Genomic DNA, 20,114 nt, shown 5'->3' with positions numbered 1-20,114 from the left:
CGTACTATAGAAATGTATTCGTCACGCTATGTCACCACTCCTGACAACAACCGTCGATATGATCATATTGCGAGTGTAGTCGAGACTATCCAATCGACTCGGAGCCGGAAGTAAACACAAAACAGCTGACCGGCCAGAGAAGAGACCTGCTGAATTCGGTGTTGCTCGAGAACTCTAGCTTCGAATTTGCACACGATAGTTACGCATTCGATGCTAGAGTACTTTACTATGGTTTTTCGGTCGGACAGCGGTTCAAGTTTTTACACCGGAGGTTATTTATTCTGTTAATGTTGAAATTTGAATGAAAGTTATTTCGATGAGTCAACTGTATCTTTTGAGCAAGATTTGCGTATTTTGGACAGTCTAAAATTTTGCTGAAGTGTAATTTTAGCAACATTTTTGATGCAATCGCCTGTCGTGATCGGCTGTGTTTACTTCTGACCTTCCATTGCTTTACACGGTGTCATGCTTCAGCGAATCCGACTAGATTTTGAATGCAAAGGTCTCTAGCCTAGAATGTGAAGCTATCGGTGAGCAAATTCTTGGCTAGAGTTCTCGAGCAAATTCGGTGATGATCAGTGCAGTGAGGGAACAAAGATCGGGGGATATCCGTTGACTTGCTGGTATTTTAGTAGTTTATCAATTACACTGACCAGTTACTAAACTGCTGGAGACTAAAGTTTCAGCTGGTGATTGATTTGGGTAAAAATATATCCATATAAATCATGTAAATTTGCACTCTGTCTTAGACTCGCTGAGTCTCATGGACGCCGTTCCTATGTCCATCACTCTGTCTCAGAAGTCTGAATGTTGAGTATTCTGAATGTACAGTAAATTGGATCAGAATGATAATTAAGCTTTATTTATTTTTATAGTGTTAGCATGTTCCTTGTAATATAGAGTGTTCATTAATATATGGGGATCCTAAAATGTGGGTCCTAAAAAGGGGATAATTTAAAAAAAATCAGTTCTTATTCTTAATCATGTTAATAGGGGGGTTGGGATCAAAAATTTTGAGGGTAAAAGTCTGGGGGTAAATCTACGACAACATATTGGACAAGGCATGTGCATTCCAAAATTTGTGCGCGCTCTATGTGCGTTAGTTCCAGTAACTGTAACTCGGTCCATAGATGTCATTATGATAAAGACTGAAGTCTTGCTGGCAGGACTATATGTGCGTGTGCATGAATGTTGAGTATTCAATTGTGTACCGGTACTCCTACATGTAGTCCTAAAAGTTTCAAATCAACAAAATTTGCACACTTGGGTGTAACACTACACTATTTTGACCATTAGAAGGGGGATAAAAAAAACCAAATGTTTTTAGGGGATCAAAACAATTTTGATGTGCGAGGTTCCAACTTTTCCAAGTTCCAACCCCCACCAAAGTATTTATGAAAACTCCCTTAATTTGGGTTATGTTTGATTCCAAACAGCCAATGATATTCATGACAATTTCAGTGTAACTCACGTTTATTGTTTTCTGTTGCAAACCAATGATTTTCACATTAGGGGTGGTGCAATAATTATGTGTATCCCAGGGTGTACACCCATCGAATGTGTGTCATCGGCCCTGTCATCGGCAGCCCTCGAATTATACCCACGGCACCCATGGCATTTTGCCGTGGGTGCCCATCAACCCCAATGCCGTAATGCCCTCAAAATATATATGTCCTTTACCCAAGGCAGTCACTTGCTGTGCCCTCTAATGAAGTTGCCGTCGGTGCCCCAGCCCTGCCCCTTCATTATAAAATCATCTATCTATGTTTGTGTATGTTTTCTTCACTTTTGAGAAATTGCCTTGGTGCCCTTCTCAAATTTTCAACAGTTGCCATGATGCCCTCTTGAAATATTACAAACTGCTGTGCTGCCTTGCCTTTTCAGTGAAAATCCAAGGCAATTATCAACTTGCCCTAAAAAAGTTGCCGTGCCCCTTCAGATCCTTATTTCGAGGGCTGGTCATCGGCCCTCAGACACACACATACAGGCATAGAGTTCTGCAGTAGCATGTTTTGTTGACATTTTTTTAATGTTTACTTCATGACAGTTCTAATACCATCAACTGACAACTCAAATACAAAGGATATCAGAAAGTCACTGAGTCACGCCATTCAAGTACCAATATTGATTACCTCAAGTGGTCTACTGCAGTGACCAGATATAACCCTGTGTGGTTTCCATGTTATTTTGCAATAACAAAACCATGTTTTCCTTGATTTTGGTATGAAATTGAGCAAATAAAATTCAATGTCATGTCAATTTGGAGTACTACACCCCTGTGGTAAATTTGTGACTATTTTTGCATTTTTTCTCAAAAAATAAATAACACAGTGGTAACAAAAAGTTATGTATATTATTGGGGCAAGGAATCCAATTACTACACTGAAATTTCAGTAACTCAAGACAAGCGGTTCAGTATATATGATAGGAAATGTGGTACATCCTAGTGTTACCTTATTTCTGATCATAAATAATGAAACGCTTGTCTTGGGTCACTGAAATTCCAGCGTAGTACTTGGATTCTTTGCCCCTATAAGTTTATACATAACTTTTGTTACCAGTATGTTATTTAGTTTTTGAGAAAAATGCAAAAATTTATCAAGGGGTGTAGTACCCCCTTAAGGGCAACTAAAACTGATTTGAGGTAAGTTTTATCTGTTTGGAATCTGTATTGACTATTCTGAGGGAATTACTGCAATGTAAACAAACTAACTCATGGCCCTTATGAACATGGTGTACTGGTTTTCAGTACCCTGTTTTCCATGGGTGACTGTAGGAACCCATGGATTCGATCCATGTACCCAGGGTGGTGAATGATGGGGGGTAAAGATTTTTTGGCATGCCAAAAGGGGGAGCAAGCATTTTGGCAGGTCAAAAGGTTAAAATGTTATTTAGTTTTTGAGAAAAATGCAAAAATTTATCAAGGGGTGTAGTACCCCCTTTATAGGGCAACTAAAACTGATTTGAGGTAAGTTTTATCTGTTTGGAATCTGTATTGACTATTCTGAGGGAATTACTGCAATGTAAACAAACTAACTCATGGCCCTTATGAACATGGTGTACTGGTTTTCAGTACCCTGTTTTCCATGGGTGACTGTAGGAACCCATGGATTCGATCCATGTACCCAGGGTGGTGAATGATGGGGTAAAGATTTTTGGCATGCCAAAGGGGAGCAAGCATTTTGGCAGGTCAAAAGGCGATTTTTGGCAGTTCGGAAGGGGGGGGCAGCTGATTTTTGGCACAGATTTTTGGGCACCGTTTCTATATATTACGCCCTAGAAAAAAGGTGTACGAAAACATTACTTAGGAGTTTTAGGAACACAAATTGGGACATATCTGACCAGGGAAATGCCACGTCCTAGTAAAAACTAACATTTTGTGGGAAAATATACAAATATTTCTTTTTTATGGAAATGTTCAAAAATTGCTTTAAGGGTTATTGCATATATTTTGTTCATTTCAATGATTGTTGAATCACTGTGTAGTCTATGCATGTATAGGGTGCTTGCACGAAAGGTTAAAAGGTTGATAAAAATGACCTGCATTGTCAAGTGTGCTGGAGGACAAACAAACTATTATCATCCTCTGTGAATCTTTGGCGCGTCATTCAAACCCATGCTTTAATTTTTGTAAGGAATACTATACTAGCACTCTGTGGGTTATATTTCATTTTCACGTGCTAGTATCGTTGTTGTGCCTCCAGGGCTAGTGACCCGTGGCGTACATGAAACCTGCCTATAGAATGTAATAATTTATTTTTTATGATCAACTTTACATTGCGTTATGTTATTTATACACAATTGTTTCTAATTTATGTTTAAAATTTATGTAATTCAGCAAATGGCTGCAGTACGATTTGACACTATATACTGAATATAATAGATGAGTTGTTCATGTTCATGTTTTATTGAAATCATGTAAATATAATAGATGTAATTTTTGATTGTCTGTTTAGGACATGTCTGAAACATCTTCACCTTCCACATCAGATGATGCATCATCAGAACCAGTCAATGTTATCATCATAGGAGCAGGCATAGCAGGACTAGCAGCAGCACAAAGGCTTCTTGGTGCAGAGAACAAAGCTGAGAAAATCAATGTCACCATTCTGGAAGCTTCTTCAAGAGCTGGAGGTCGCATTCATTCTGTGCCCTTTGGTGAGTATCGTCTAGCATCTCACAAAGTGTCACAAATGTGGGCCAGTCTAAAATGATGTGAAGATTGATGAGGGCATGTAGATTTCAAACCCAATTTTGGCTATAAAATTTGAACACTATAGTTCTGCATTTGAGAACATCAAAGGAAATTATTTATAAGGTATGCTGCTCCTTTCTCTCTTGATGTGTATAAATTGTGGCCCTTGCTATTAGTTAGTCACTTTTGATTCACTCAGTTGCTTTTTATTTAATACCATGATTTTAATACCATGATTTGAAAGTCAAACCAAATTTCCATTCAAAATGATCTTTTTATGCCCTGGTAATAAATAGAGAAATTGTAGAACAAATGTTATAGACATCAATTACACAATATCAAAATGATCATATTTCTAACAGATGAGTTTTAAGCTTGTTTATATACTCAATTTTAAATGCTAAATAAATGTGCACTGAAAGCCAGGGGCTGCTGAAGCAGGTGTGAATCCAGAGGGGTGCTCATGCAGGCACGGATCCAGGTTTTTGAAAGGGACCCCACTAATGAATAATTGAATATATCAATAAGGTTGTGAAGCAGGCATTGTGCCACATACATTGTAAGCAGTGTGGGGTAGGTGCAGGAAGGTGGTAAGCACCCTCATGCAGGATCCAGCCCTGGAGCTGCTCCATTGTAATTAATTAAGGGTGCTGATTAGGTCAAATGCAGTTATGTTTTAACATCATTAAAATGTAGGCCTATATTTCTGTATATGTTTATCGGTTGAGCCTTTTTCTTTCAATATGCTAATCCAGTTTAAATCCACGCAGCCCCTATAAAGACATGACCTTTAATATACTGTACAGGAGGTGTAGATTTCAAATGGGGTTACTTGAATGGGTGACTCAATTTTGAAATCTGCACTGCTGTGGGAGATTAAGGTCATATCTTCCATAGGAGGTACATGGATTTCAACTGGAATTGCCCAATGCATTAATCAAGGTACATTATTTTTGTTAACCCTGTAGGTAATGGAATATCTGAGCAGGGTGCAACCTGGATACATGGTATTGAAGGAAACCCAGTCTATGAGTTCATGCAAGAAAAAAATATAGAAAAACCTACTTTAACAAAATCTACACATTTGTCCACAAAGAGACACTACTGTTACACAGATGGACAAACTCTTCCACGTAACCTTGTAAAGAAAGTGGGAGGTTTATATTATGATGCATTAAGACAATCTGGCCAATTCAATCAGAGTGAGGAAGAGGTGGACTGCAGTAAATCTATAGGAGAATATCTGGAGGAAAAGTTTGACCGATTTGCTGAGGAGTAAGTAGTTAAGGGATCTGGAATGAGCGTTTTGAGCGTTTCGACAGTATTTTTTGGGACATGAGAGCACATCAGACATATCGAATTGCATTCTGAATACGAAGAATGTCTTTCTGATATCAAATAATTTTCATTTTTGAAATTCACGATATAATACATGATTTTATGACAAATTATTAAAATTTGATATTTTTCACATTTTTGATATATAACAGTCTTCAAAGTAAATTTTATAAATCTAATGACATATTCTTAAAGTGTATGTAGCTGGGGGGAAAAGCCGACAATCATTAGGTGTTTTGGGGAAAAAAATCCATATCTTCAATACGAAAGGTCAAAATTTTCAATTGTTCCTCAGCATTTCATCCCACCTACATACATCGCTAAGTATAAATCATCAGATTTATAAAGTTTACTTTAGTACTGTTAAATATCAAAAATATCAATTTTTAATCATTTGCCATAAAATGTGTATTACATTGCAATTTCAAAAATCAAAATTATTTGATATCAGAAGGACATTCTTCGATTCAGAATGCAATTGATATGTCTGATGTGCTCTAATGTCCCACAATAAATAGGCCTACTGTCCAAACGTTCATACCCCAGCCCTTAAGTGAGACATCAAAGGTCAGATGTTTTACTTGAGTACTGTTAAATATCAAAAATATCAATTTTAATCATTTGCCATAAAATGTGTATTACATTGCTAAGTTCAAAAAATCAAAATTATTTGATATCAGAATGACATTCTTCGTATTCAGAATGCAATTCGATATGTCTGATGTGCTCTAATATCCCACAATAAATAGGCCTACTGTCCAAACGTTCATACCCCAGCCCTTAAGTGAGACATCAAAGGTCAGATGTTTTATGATCATTTTTGTTTCCATATCCTTCTTTCCATTTTCCTACTTAGGTCATACATGTGGGCAGAAAATAATGACACCCCTTATATCAAGGCTTGGGATGTTCTTTATATAACCCATAATGTGTCTCTTGAATGTCAGCTTTATTTGTCTTATATCATTCCTTTGGACCTTTTGATAACTTATTGTGAACAAACACTAATTTTTGACATCCTACAAAGATATTTAAAACACTTTCTTCGCTAAATTGTTTTAAAACATTAGTGAAGTGATACAGTAGAGAATATATCCCATTTCACACCTTTTAAGTTTTTTTTATTAAAAAATAAATTAGGCCTACTTGTTTCGGCTATGACCTTTTTTAAACAAATCGGATGACCGACCTTGTCTTTTACAAAGAGTGCGAGTACAATCAAATTTTTTTTTTTTTGCATAAGCTTTTTGACTATATAAAATTATTTAATTTGTGTACATCATGGAACATACTCTTTGCGTGGCTGTGCATCGTAAGCTGTTGTACGCAGATAACATCGCTAATATGGACGCGTTGTACGCTTGTGTATTAGAATGATCAGTCGCGGAGTAACAAGCATAGTTGAATGTTCCACGATGTACAAGAATTTAATAATTTTTCTATAATAAGAAGTACATTATGTTCAAAACATTGATCTTAATTCCCATACAGATCCTCTGACACACCCTAAGATGTCCTTGCTGATATTCTGCGATACTTTGTGAATGTTGGCTGTAATTACAATGCATGTGACACACTACATGACTTGATGCTAAGAGATGAAGGAGAGTACATAGAATTAGAAGGATATCATCCAATATTTCCACAAGGGTATTCACAGGTATTATTAGGCCAAAAAAATAATGGTTTGTCTCAAAGCTCACGAGTGGTTTGAAAACAAATGCTAAATGCAATTTTTTTTTTTTTTTTTTTTCATGGTATTTGGAGAAAAAAACTGAAATTTTTTTTTTGAAATAAAAAAAAATTCTGCATTTCTTTTTTCCAAATCTCACGAATTTACAAATGCGTGCGAGCTTTGAGACAAACCTTTTTTTTTTTTTTTTGGCCTTACTTGTTTGTCTTTTCCCTGAGTTGCATAGTTTGGTGGATGATAGTCAAATAATCCGTTCTTCTAGAACAGTGCTGCCGTAGTTGCATTTACTGTTGGTCGTACGGTTGATGCCCCATCATTACTGGAGACCTTGCACTACCTTCCAGTGAAGAATAGACTCACTTTAAAAGTGCTTTCATATGTGACATAATCTGATCCATGGGGCCAAAGTAGGCATTTTTGAAAATTGAGTTACTATAATTATTGCATTATACATACATGTACAATACAAAATAGGCTATCATTTACTGAAAACACCAAAGGTCTAGCATACTTGGTTCTCAAGTTATAAAGTTTTTGATGTGTATTTTCTTACGTGATTTTATTGTTTTTTATTCCATATTTTTACCTTTATCTCAGTTTCAAATTTGCAGCCTTTGGCCCCATTGACCAGATCGTGTCACATATGTTTTCAAGGCTCTGAATAACTGTGCTTCCACCTTACCTTTTGCAGTGTATAACTCTTTAGGAATCATCTTGTCACTTAAAAGGGCATTTCGTGATCCACAGCCTCATCCCCCCACTTTTCTCAAAAAAAGTTGAGATTTTTATATCACTGGAAACCTATGGCTACATAATGTTTATGTACAAAATATTTCTTGCAGATTAGTTCGTTTAGCAAAGATATCGTGAAATTTGAATTTCGTTCTGGTGCACCAGAACGAAATTACAACGCATTGTCTATGGAGCAGTGTAATACACATTATCATGCATAACTCGCGAACGCAGAATCGGAATCAACTGAAATTTTGGGAATAGGCTTTTTTCATGGATATGTACTGAAAAATGTCATAAAAAGAGGATGCTAGGATCAGGAAATACTCCTTTAAGATCATATAAAGACAAAACAGTCTTTTAGCAATACACAGAGTAGCAACATCCATTGGATGTAAGAACTTCTGTATTGCTGCTGCGTACGAGTATGGCATGCATTGTCACGAAATAAGCAGATCTGGACCAGGAGCCACACATTTGGAAAAAGCAGCTTAGCTCCTGGTCCTGTGATGATCTAGTGAACCAGGAGCCATTTTTAAAAGAGCTAAGAGTCATTTAAATTTAAATTATACACATTAAATACAAAACCTACCAGGCTCTATTTAAAATAAAAAAGTAGAGCCTAGTTCATATGATTTTGGTGTGGATTAGGAGCCAAAATGTTATGACCTTTGGGTAAATGGCTCCTGGGTGTCTGCCTATTTTGAAGCTTGGGCATGCATTGCCAAGTATCAGCCTTCAAGACTTTTGATTGTTTTTAAGCGCTCTGGTACTAACATGAATAGCACCTTATATGCTTAGGGCACAGTGGACTATAGTGGGAATTCCAATTGAATGAATGCAGCTTTCAATAGCGTGACGAATTTTTGCGTACACTGAGCGATGTACGCCAGCGTGTGCGACTGTGCATGAGTAACGCCGAAGTGAACTCCAACCATGCCAACGCACTCGTGATTGGATAGCATTGTATCCAATGTCGTGCGTTCGCGTTGTAGTAAGAAAGGGCGAGGTGTGGCGAGAAAGGGCGAGGAAAGGCGAGGTAGCCTATTACCAAAGTCCAGAAAAGGCGAGGTGGAGATAATTAGATTAACTCTTGCTCAGATTCTAGCCAAAAAAGTCCAGAGAAGTCGAGAAAAGGCGAGAAACGGCGAGGAAAAGCGAGAAAAGGCGAGGTAAATCAAGTGAGATTCAGCTCCTTCAGACTGAGTACAGACTTTGTGTCTGGAAGATAAGTAGCACCCACTTAACACTATTGTTATATTGTTGACTTAAGCTGGTCATAAATTTCTGGCCTCTCTGGCCTGGGTGATATGCTTATTGATTGGAAATGGTCATGGTTGGTGAACATGAGAATGGAGAAAATTACAACATTATTTTGTCTTTTAAAATACTAAAATCACAACATTATGCATATTTTATGTCATGATATGATGTTTTAGTTATGTAGATGTGTTATCTTAACATGCTATTAGAAACTGTTATACAAAGTTTGGTTTGGGTAGGGGTGTGCTTGCTGTGCTGCTGAGAATTTGAAAGTGGACCCATCAATATTTCAAGGAATTTGGGCCCATCAATATACCAAATTCAAAATTTTCAGCCAAATTTAACACAAATTGACTTAATTTACCCAATTTTTTAAAGAATTTTGCCAACAGTGAGGCAAATTTTGACCTGGCATAGTATTTATTTCCTCACTTTTCCTCCTCTTTCTTCCCACAACCCCCCCCACACACACACACACACACCCCCCACACACTTTATACATTCAAGATAATGGAAAAAGAGAGGCTGATTGTCCAAAACACTGAATTAGAGAATTTGCTTTTTAAAACTCAATTTTGGATATTTTGAATTGCAATCCTGTAAACACCTAAGTTTTGGTAGCAATGCTCCATTTACACCATTTAATTGGAATGTGATGGTGTTGATCTCACATTTCCATATAATGATCAGGGTGTTACTGATATTATTAGGTGGACACAATATTATAGGCAAAGTGCATTTAATGTTAAACATTAATATTTTTAGGAAAAAGTTCAGCAATTATTATAGGCAGTTCAAAACACAAGAATAAGCTTATTTTGAATATCTGACTAAAAGTGAATTTGCATTTATTCAAATGTAGAATTTCTTTAGTAACACATGAAAAATGCCAAGAGTCCTTTCTTTCATTTCAATTGGAATCCTATTTTCAAAATTACATGTAAGTTACTTGTTAATCTAATGTATTGTATTTAATTACAAACATAATCACTTTGTAATGACTTACATGAACACAATTTAATGATCAATCTATCACTCAGTTAATCTATTACACAAGATAAATAAAAAGATACCAAGTTTGACATGAGCACTTGATCTAATTTAATCCCTTCAAGAGATGTAATCTCATTCAACTGAACATCATCATAATGGTAATATAATAGGTGTTTTTAAAAGCAATCAATAATCAAGTTAAGCAAGTTAAGTTACAAGAGCATGTGAAGTGAGAATGTAATGGAGCATATTGATTTCTTGGACACCAATTCAAAATTAGTTCTAGTGGTACAAATGATGTATTGTGTACCCTTAATGTATTCTCGTTTCTCGCCCTTTCTTGACTTCTCTGGACTTTTCTGGATAGAATCTGAGCAAGAGTTAATCTAATTATCTCCACCTCGCCTATTCTGGACTTTGGTAATAGGCTACCTCGCCCTTTCTCGCCACACCTCGCCCTTTCTCGCCAAAAATTGGTACTTTCTTGACTTTGTGGGTTCCTATATAGCTGTATGGCTCATAATCAGAAGGTTGTGGGTTTGAACCCTGGTGGTGGTGGTGCTATGGTGTTGTGCCTTTAGACAAGGCTTTTAACCTCTATTGTCTGTCTCCATCCACAATCAAGTGCAAAATTACTGGGACACCGCACAGTTCAATGACCCTCCATTATTCATGCTGTATATGTATTCAAAATAGCATGCCTCAATTTTGAAATGCGCTACATGTTGCTCCAACAATGGATGGTGGGGGTGGAAGGGTTGGAATATATACAATTAAAATACCATATGGTGAACTTCACATGGACGGTTTTATTTAACCACTTGTGCCAAATATGAACAAGTGTCCCAGGGAATTTTGCACTTGATTTTGCACTTGATTTCAGTAATATAGTGCTGGGAAGGTAAAACATATTGGTTGTATAGGAGGAGTGGTGAACTCCACTACAAGTTAATTCAGGGGAGTCTGGCCCAAACACCAATGAAAAAGAGATCAGCACTTCGGCACAAGAACATTGCTTCCGGCATGGCTTTATTTACCTAAATGTTTGGTTTATATTATGTGAGGCCCCATATATGACATCAAAAATTCCTTGCTTTAGAAATTGGTACAGAATCAATGTCTTCATTCTTCTATTTTGGGCCTTTTGACTTTCATTATTCAGAATCATATCTTCTTCTTTTTCAAAATCCAAAATATTTATGGCTACATCAGTTGCAAAATATGAATAGATTTATTTTCAAAGTGTTCTCGATTTCATCTCACTCATGAACAAAATCTGTGAATATTACAGAGCATTTTATGCATGAAAATGAATTTGTCCAAAATTAAATGTGGTAAAATTGCTTGCTCCTAGCTAGAATGAATGGCAGCATTAGTTTTTCATCCTTGTACATATTTTCTTTCAGGTTATTGACACCTTCCTTGAGAAGCTTCCCACAGACTGTGTTGTATATAACTCCCCTGTTAAATGTATACATTGGAATAGGGACGATGGACAGGAAAACACAGGTATGTATTCATGAACAGCCCATTTTTCCAAAGGGTCATTATTCTGTAAAGAGTTAAAGTTACAGTTTAGGACATTTTAGGTTAAGGTTAGCATTAGGGTTATAAGTTGCAGATAAAGGTTAGGGTCAGAGGATTAGGATTAGGGCTTAGGTTATAGGTTAGGGTGAAGTTGAGCATTAGGGCAAAGGTTAGGGTTTGTAATGACTTAATTGGGTTTTCAGACTGATGAGCCTTCAGAGTATCTACCTGTAACCAGCGAAGATTTATAAGCAGTCCCATGATGCCACTGAAACATCCGGGTACTTGAGAACCAGTCTAGTAATCACAGAGTTTCACACCATTCTTCACTGTTGATTCCCATTCCAGAGTCGCCATTTTCAAACACTCAAAATATGTCCAAAACTTGGGTCGATAAGCATTTTGAGCCAAGAAGCCAATGAAAAGAACATCGGTACCCTGTTCAAATGAGATCTTTTTTTACTATCGACCCACATTTGAATGAGGAATAAAAGTCTGAAAGTACAAGAAATCGATATACTAAAAGTAAGAATTCCAATTGAATGAACACTGCTGCCAACAACTGTACGCGATGCAACCGCGATCGTATGTCGTGTATTTCAAAGTACAACGCGAACGCACAACCATGGATACAATAATGAAAATACTATCCAATCATGAGTGAGTTGGCAAGGTTGGATTCACTTCCGCGTTACACACACACAGGCGTTCATCACACAGTGTACACAGAGAATCACCACGCTGTTGACAGCCGTGTTCATTCAATTGAAATTTCTAGTAGACTGGTTCTCAAGTACCCGGATGTTTCACTAGTATTATGGGACCGCCTATAAATCTTCTCTGACCTGTAACATTTCAAAACGGTACTCAAAATGTAATTTATTTGAGTCCCAAGTGTGTAAGATATTGTTGTCCTTGCATTGTCATCGGTTTGAGAATGCAAAGTCAAATGCATTTATAGTCTTTTTAGGGGTTTGTTTGTTAATTGTATGTTTGTTCATTAAGGCAGGCCTTGTTATTTTGGCAGTTGAAATGGTTGACAATAATTGTTAGTGGTTTAGGATTGTCAAATTGAAAGTCAGGCAGTGTCAGAAAGATCATTTTGTGAAGAGAAAATAATAGTTGTCCATCCACTGTCATTTTCAGCAGCCAGTTGGTAGCCATGAGATGTTCTTATACCAGATTTTTTGTCAGTAAAAGTGAGGTTGATATGTTTTGATGGAAATGATATGTTTTGATGGAAACATAGTGTGATGGTAATGAAAAATGTTTTTTATTGTGTTGCTGTCCAAAAGCTAGCATATGTGGTTTTAAACATCTCTATGTAATTTTATGTAGGTATAAATGGACCGCTTGCTACTGGAGCAGTGAAGGTTGAGTGCACAGATGGTAGAACATTCCCATCAGATTATATCATAGTGACAGTATCCCTTGGCGTATTAAAGGAAAACCAGCGAACCATGTTCAATCCACAACTTCCTAAAGAGAAGCAGAGAGCAATTGAAAGAATGGGTTTTGGAACTGTTGCAACTATAAGTCTGGAATATGAGACTCAGTTTTGGACTACATATAGTAAAAACTGCATCAATTTGGTGTGGAGAGATAAAATGGAGTATGCTGTCAAGAAAAATCCATCTCAGGTTAGTGTATTAGAACACAACTTATTACACTCTATAGTGTGATCAGCTCGTAATCGGTGGGCCTTTTAACATCACGGATTAATATAGATATATTTTAATTGTCTTGTGACATCTCACCAGAAGCATCACAAATAATTAATTCAAGTCCTATACTTTGTCTACTTTCTTTAACATGCACGTTATTGACCAGACAAGTCAACTATCTCACTCTTAACGTGGGTCTACTTTTCGGCGTAATGGTAAAAGCCTAACAATTCCCGCTGATTACAAGCTTATCAAACTATATGTAGACAATTCATTACAAATGTATAGCCTATATACACTTTGTTTAGTTAATGAGAGTGATATATTGCTGCAGTTTGTACATGTACCATGCAATTTAGAAGTGAGTGCTATTCATGTGTGTACATCAACATATATAGCTTCATTCATAATAGTTTGAAAACTCATATTGGATTGTCACGCAGGAGCTAAAAAAGCATTTGTCTTCATTCAACAGAAATCAGTCAGTTAGCCTGGCTTGAGCATTTTGCTTGAACCTGGTCCTATCAGGACCCAAGTGTATCCACATGGAGCACCCATTTAAACAAATGAACAAGTTGTAGAGCTGAAACATGTACTGGATTTATTTTGTAGAAGTCACAGCCAGAGATCTTATTGGTTATGGCAAGTAATGTAATAAATCACTCTCTGTGAATCAATTTATGGCAAGTATGGGCAATCTGTCACCTCAAATGCAAAGGCCTGTTACATCGTACTGCATGGCAATGTAGAGCTAATTACGATACCGATGGCAAGGGAGATCCCTCACCCCCAATGGTAAGGCCTAGCACATGCACATTGTACTGCATGTCCAAGTGGAGCTAATGATACCAATTGTCTTCTAACCCCTGCACAGGAATGGTTTAGAAAACTGAATACATTCTATCAATCACAACATAGCCCCAATGTGCTGGTGGCTTGGTTATCAGGGAATGAAGCCAGGCAAATGGAGACATTACCTGAGGAGGAAATCATACAAAAGTGCACAGGTAACCAATTGCTTTCATTAAGAGCATGCTTACTTAATGGAGTAGTGCAATACAAGTGTATAATAGGTGTTTCGCATAACAATAGATACAGCTCAGGGGTTAATCAATCTCCTTTATTATTGCAATATGCATTTTGTATTGTGGGAAGGAATTTCGGCACAAGTTGACTCAATCCCGAAGGACAAGCCCAAGATCGATGATTTTGTATTAGAGGAAAGCTAGGCTATTTTTAGGTCATTTTAGGTTCTCTGAAGGAAAATACCTTGTACCATATTTCACCAGTTTAGCTTCAATATGGGAAAAATTTTTACTTATTTTGTCACCAAAAGTTGCTGGATTCACTATACTTCAAGAAAATTTTGCCAACCCCATGGCCCCAATGTCAAAAAGAAATCTATGCTACTGATTCCATGGATCCTATCAGCAGCCCTTGTTTTTACTCTCCTTAAAAATCCAGCTGGCATTGTTACACATTGTTTAATTGATAAAGCAGCATAAATAATCACTGCCATATTTTTAATTTAAAGACAACAAATTAGTCTTTTATACTTGTGACTCTTTTTCACTGTTGATTGTATATTATATACTTTAACTGATTATTGTTGAATCCTCATGTATATTGCAGACATTTTGCAAAACATCTTCAGTGACTGCTCAATACCTAAACCCAAATCAATGCTAAGAACTCAGTGGTATACCAACCCTCATTTCCGGGGGTCGTACTCTTACATGTCAGTTGGATCAGAAGGTGCAGATATAGATATCTTGGCTGAACCTATCACTGCAAATGGAAGGCCAGTGGTAAGGAAAGATTTACAAAAGTATTTTCATATTTTCTTTCTGATGCGAATGCATTTCAAATGTGAAACTGTATCAGTAATCTGTGAAATTATTATAAGCTAAGGACTATTTATAAATTATAAACTGAATGTGCAGCATCAGCCAAATGATCTGAACAGAGCTTCGGACTATATAGTCTGTCTCATCTGAAGTTGAGAGTAACGCCATGTTGGATTTCGCAGTTGCAGAGTGCGTGTACGCAATTGCATCTACAGTGTATGGGCAGATCACCCTTCTATGCGTGTGTTTACTCCCTGTGGTATTAGGTTAGCATATATGCAATTAGAATCTGCCACTGCAAAATCCAACATGGCGTTACTCTCAAATTGAGACTGTTTTCCAGTATCTTGGACTTAAGATACTGAAAATTCTAAAGAATTCTGTCGGTCCGTGTCACGTCACTTCCGGTTGATGATGTTCGAGTGAAAACAAGTCCCTAATTCGATTTTTGTTGATGATTTCTGTCATTGGTGTTATATAAATTTCGATCGCAAATAGTCAGTGGAATCAAACAACCGTTTCTAAGTCTTCAGAGTGAAAGAAACTTACTTGATTTACCGTTTATATACTGACAAACTTAAAATTAAATTCCATGGTCGAGTGTCGTTTTTTCCGAAATTGAATGCCACTCCAGCAACATCGCTATGTAGCCTCCTTCACAGCCGGTTTCTGTCGTTCACAACAAACCGTGAGCCACATGCAGTTTGGGCCCGAGACTAGAGATAGCCCGGATGTCCGACCGACAGAATACTGCTCAATATCCAAAATGATCATAACACTATGGACCACAATATCCTCATTCCAATGGCATAGTTCAATAACCTCAATTAAACAATCAGAGTGCAAAATTTGACCTCATGTTGCAGAGTATGAGTTTTTGTACATAACATTTCAAAGGTCATCCAATGAATTAATGTACAAATGTATTGGGTTATAGAACTGAGCACTGATAGATGAGCATGTTGTGGATCCTAGTGTTATGTGTAGTTACGGAACAGATTGATTGATGAGTGCTTATTTATGTAATAAGTAATTAGTTTGGATATCTCTTTATTTGGTTTAGTCACCATACAATTAGCCTATATGAATCAAAATCCTGTATTCATAACCTCATACGCATTACATGCGATCCAATCATTTTTGCCAAAAGCGCAAGCACTGAACGCGGTTACTAATATTCGACAGTGGACCGCCATGCCGTCAGCGTAAATATTAGTAACCTCCGCACGCGCTGTGTTGTGCGTTGAACAAATTGGGAGAGCACTGGTCACCGTATTTGGATTGTGCGCTACCACAATTGCACAGATTGTGATTCGCACTTCTGTATTGATCATCCTGTTTTAGCCTGATTGATTTTTGGAAAGGCAAAACGAACAAAATTGTTTATTTTTGAGGAAAATTGTGTGTTGTAAAGGGAAGAGATGAAAGTGAGGGTTATGAATGAGGTTAATAACTTTGCATCAGTAATATGTCAGGCACTGTGAAAAATCTAAACATTTTGCTATGGACCTCAGAATATCCCTCGGGGCACACACCCTCCAAATAACCGATGCACAGTTATTAACCTCTAATCAGAAATGATAGTAAGTTTCATGTTTAAAGGGACATTGAGAGATCTATCAATCTCAAACTGCACTATTCCCTATGCAATTCAATTTTAATTTCACTTTAGAATATTTGCTAATAACTAACACTACATTTTACATGTCAAAAAGACCAGTCTTAATTCTGAATGCCCGGGCATAAGGAATTCTATACAAATCCAGCAGGGGACATGATCTCACATTTCTTTAATATTTCTGGAAAGAAAATATGGTTCAAGTAGTAAAGTTCCTTTAAAATGACTTTGTTATGTCCTTCCTCTTTTCAGATCCTGTTTGCTGGTGAAGCCACTCACAGATATTTCTATTCCACTACCCATGGTGCAATGCTGTCTGGTCAGAGAGAAGCAGATAGTATACTGAAAAATCTTGGATCACAATGAGATGCATTATGGGAAATATCATATGCAAAGAACAGTAATATCATGCGCAGTTTGCAGTTCGCTGTGCATGACTTTAGTGCATCCACTCTTTTCTGCATGGCTCGAAAAAGTGGGGAATTTGGGAAGCTCATTCCCAGGAAATGTTGGTGTTTGGAGGGAAATTCTGGTATTTGGAGGGATATTGTGTTTTTTTGTATATAAAAACATGCTATTGTGGGAAATTTAGCTTGCTTCCCGGGAAATTAACATTTTTTCGAGCCCTGCTTATCTGAAACTCACAGTTAAGTGTGTGGTGTGTAAATAGTGCAATTTTTATCTTTATATTAAAGTTTTAGAGTAATCATTTGACCTTCACACATCTTTTAAAGTTTGTGAGTGCTCAAACATTTTACTAGGGTATTGCAATAAGTATGTTGATTAATTGGTTGATTCTATTTCATGATATCAAAATGGGTCACATGATCAACATCCATTTTTGTGTGTAGGCTGTCTATTACTATAGAAAAGAATAGTTTAACCCACCGAATGTGTTACTATTAAACTTATGCCAAACAAAATTAACAATCATTGGATGCAAAGATCAAATCCACGTCAAAACAAAAACAAACAAACAAACAAAAACAAACCGGACAAAACATCAGCTCCAGGTCACTGGTATGATACTGAGTCCACAATGGTTACCATACCATGTCAAAGTTATACTTTATATTCAATAAATTGTACTGCCAAGTTGTCTCAAACAGGGGCACACACCAGCAATCCAATTTCCCAAACCAACTCGACCCTAATCATCCAAAGTTGGGTTATTAGTAGTCTGGTGTGTTTGAGTAGGGGAGCGAGAAGACATGAATGCACTGCTCATCTCCACTGCCAAGCATTCTGAATATTCTCAAGTATTCTGATTTTCAATATGAAAACAATGTTCTGGACAGTCTCAGTTTACCAACAATTATGCTGCCCACCAAACATGTATGCTGCAAATTTTGAAATCAATTTTCTTTCTTTTTTAATCTCATATTATTCACATCCAAACAAATTAAGGCCTGATATACAGCCTAAGAGCTTGCATTATTCCAGTGTATATTTATAAATCATTATGTTTTGTTACCTGGAGAGATTTGATCATGTTTCACCTCCTTTTTCAACCAAATCGGCGGTAATAACTCTTGTAGTGAGTGATCAACATTTAACCACAAATTGCCTCAGGCAAAACTCACTTCCTGGGAACTGAATACCACACACTAGGTCATTTTTATGTAACTAATTGACCCATTGTGTTATATATTGCCTCTAGCTATCATGACATCCTTATGATCTGGTCAACTTATTGACAGATACGAACCTCAGGAGGGTGTTCAATTTTTGATCAATTCTCTCCAGGTACAGGCTGTATCAAAGTGTTTGGTACTAATCAGTTTTTGGTGTTTATTGACAAGCCTGTTTTTCAATATGCAACATTGGATCCTCTTGAAATGCCCATGATTTATAGTTGTATGACCCTTCTTAACATTCATCTATAAATAAGGTAGCTCCTATGTTGTATTTTGTTGTGGTGGTATTGTCCATAATCACTGAAAACTGATGGGTACCAATCATTTTGATACACCCTGTAGTGTAACGTAATGTGGATATACAATGTATGTCAGTCATTTGTAATAGTCATTGAATATGAACAGGTTTGAACATACTTTTAAATATGAAGATTCTAATCTACTTCACTTGCTAAATATGAAGATTCTTGCATAAAAACTTTTTTCAATCAAATCAAATGTAGTTATTTTTCATCAAAAAATGAACAACAAAATACAATATTGTGAAAAAGTACAACATAATGGAGGAGATACAATGATCAGCAGAGCCTGTAAATGTTGCACCCACTGTATAATTACATAATTCAAAACAAAACAAAGACAATACGGTTAAATGTAGCCATAATTTTTAAACAAAAATATATTGAATCATTCAATTTAAAGAGTATTAACATACAGTGTAGTGTATGATAAAGGAACTTGCAAACACTGATAAGCATAAGAGCAATTATGATCAACTTTGAAATGACATTTTAAGTGGAAGGAATGATATAACAGAAAAGAATAACCATGATGATATAAAAAATACAATAGTTAGCAATATACTAATGAAGCAAAAAAGGCTTAGATTTACTTGTCATGCAGTAAGGCAAATACTCCTCTCTTAAGGTTACACTAAGAAACGTATAAAAAACTTTTTTTTTTTCTGCATGGCTGTTTCTATTATTAACTTGCGCCCCTCTGGAATCAAGCCTTGAAAATCCATTGCATTTAAACTTAAAGAGAAATGTTGGTAGCCTGTCTTATCTGATGAGGCATTTGATTCCAAATTTGTTGACCATTGCAGATAACAGTTCTTGTTTTGTGCAGCTGATAATTATATGCTTATTTCTAGTATTATAACTGTGAATATCCTGAAGACTTACAAACATTGCATCAAATGATTTGGGTAACATAGCTTCACTCACTAGTAATCTTTAGAATATTGACTGATGATCCTTTCTTCCAGTTGGATGAATCCACTTACACTTAAACTTACATTTAATGTGTTAAGATTATAGGGTTAAGCCTTTTAGTAGCTTTTAGTTCCCCATATTGATTCTTGTTCCAAAATTAGTCAATTTACCATTGAATTGGTTTGTCGTCTTGACATTCACAACATCTTCAGGAAGTTTATTCCATGTGTCTCTCACTCTCTGTGAGAAGAAAATTTTTCTCCAGGTTCAGGCCTTTGTGCAGCTGCTTCTTGAAGAGCTTATGCCCCTGGTATCTGTATTGTGTGACTTGGTGAAGAGCTCCTCTGGTCTGATATCTTCTAGGCTGTTCAAGATCTTGAATACCTCTATCAG

At 36.6% G+C, this 20,114-nt stretch overlaps 1 protein-coding gene across 1 annotated transcript; it reads left to right on the top strand.

The window, feature by feature from the left end:
- The first annotated feature begins 568 nt into the window (after nucleotides 1-568).
- LOC140147972 (spermine oxidase-like) lies at nucleotides 569-19,427 on the top strand. The gene is made up of 9 exons (XM_072169788.1): nucleotides 569-702; nucleotides 3,957-4,158; nucleotides 5,164-5,470; nucleotides 7,043-7,193; nucleotides 11,621-11,723; nucleotides 13,080-13,381; nucleotides 14,280-14,412; nucleotides 15,038-15,213; nucleotides 17,123-19,427. The coding sequence occupies exons 2-9, from the start codon at nucleotides 3,960-3,962 to the stop codon at nucleotides 17,234-17,236; spliced, it is 1,485 nt and encodes a 494-aa protein (XP_072025889.1). The 5' UTR covers nucleotides 569-702; nucleotides 3,957-3,959; the 3' UTR covers nucleotides 17,237-19,427.
- Nucleotides 19,428-20,114: the final 687 nt, after the last annotated feature.

This window comes from Amphiura filiformis, chromosome 3 (assembly GCF_039555335.1).
Source record: "Amphiura filiformis chromosome 3, Afil_fr2py, whole genome shotgun sequence".
Lineage (NCBI taxonomy): Eukaryota > Metazoa > Echinodermata > Ophiuroidea > Amphilepidida > Amphiuridae > Amphiura > Amphiura filiformis.
The sequence above is the reverse complement of the archived record's forward strand: the minus strand, read 5'-3'. Positions and strand labels throughout refer to the sequence as shown.

Coding starts and splice junctions, on each gene's coding strand:
- LOC140147972 (XM_072169788.1), top strand. CDS start 3,960: ATGTCTGAAACATCTTCACCTTCCACATCAGATGATGCATCATCAGAA. Junction 11,724..13,079: donor CGATGGACAGGAAAACACAG/GTATGTATTCAT, acceptor AATTTTATGTAG/GTATAAATGGACCGCTTGCT. Junction 13,382..14,279: donor TCAAGAAAAATCCATCTCAG/GTTAGTGTATTA, acceptor ACCCCTGCACAG/GAATGGTTTAGAAAACTGAA.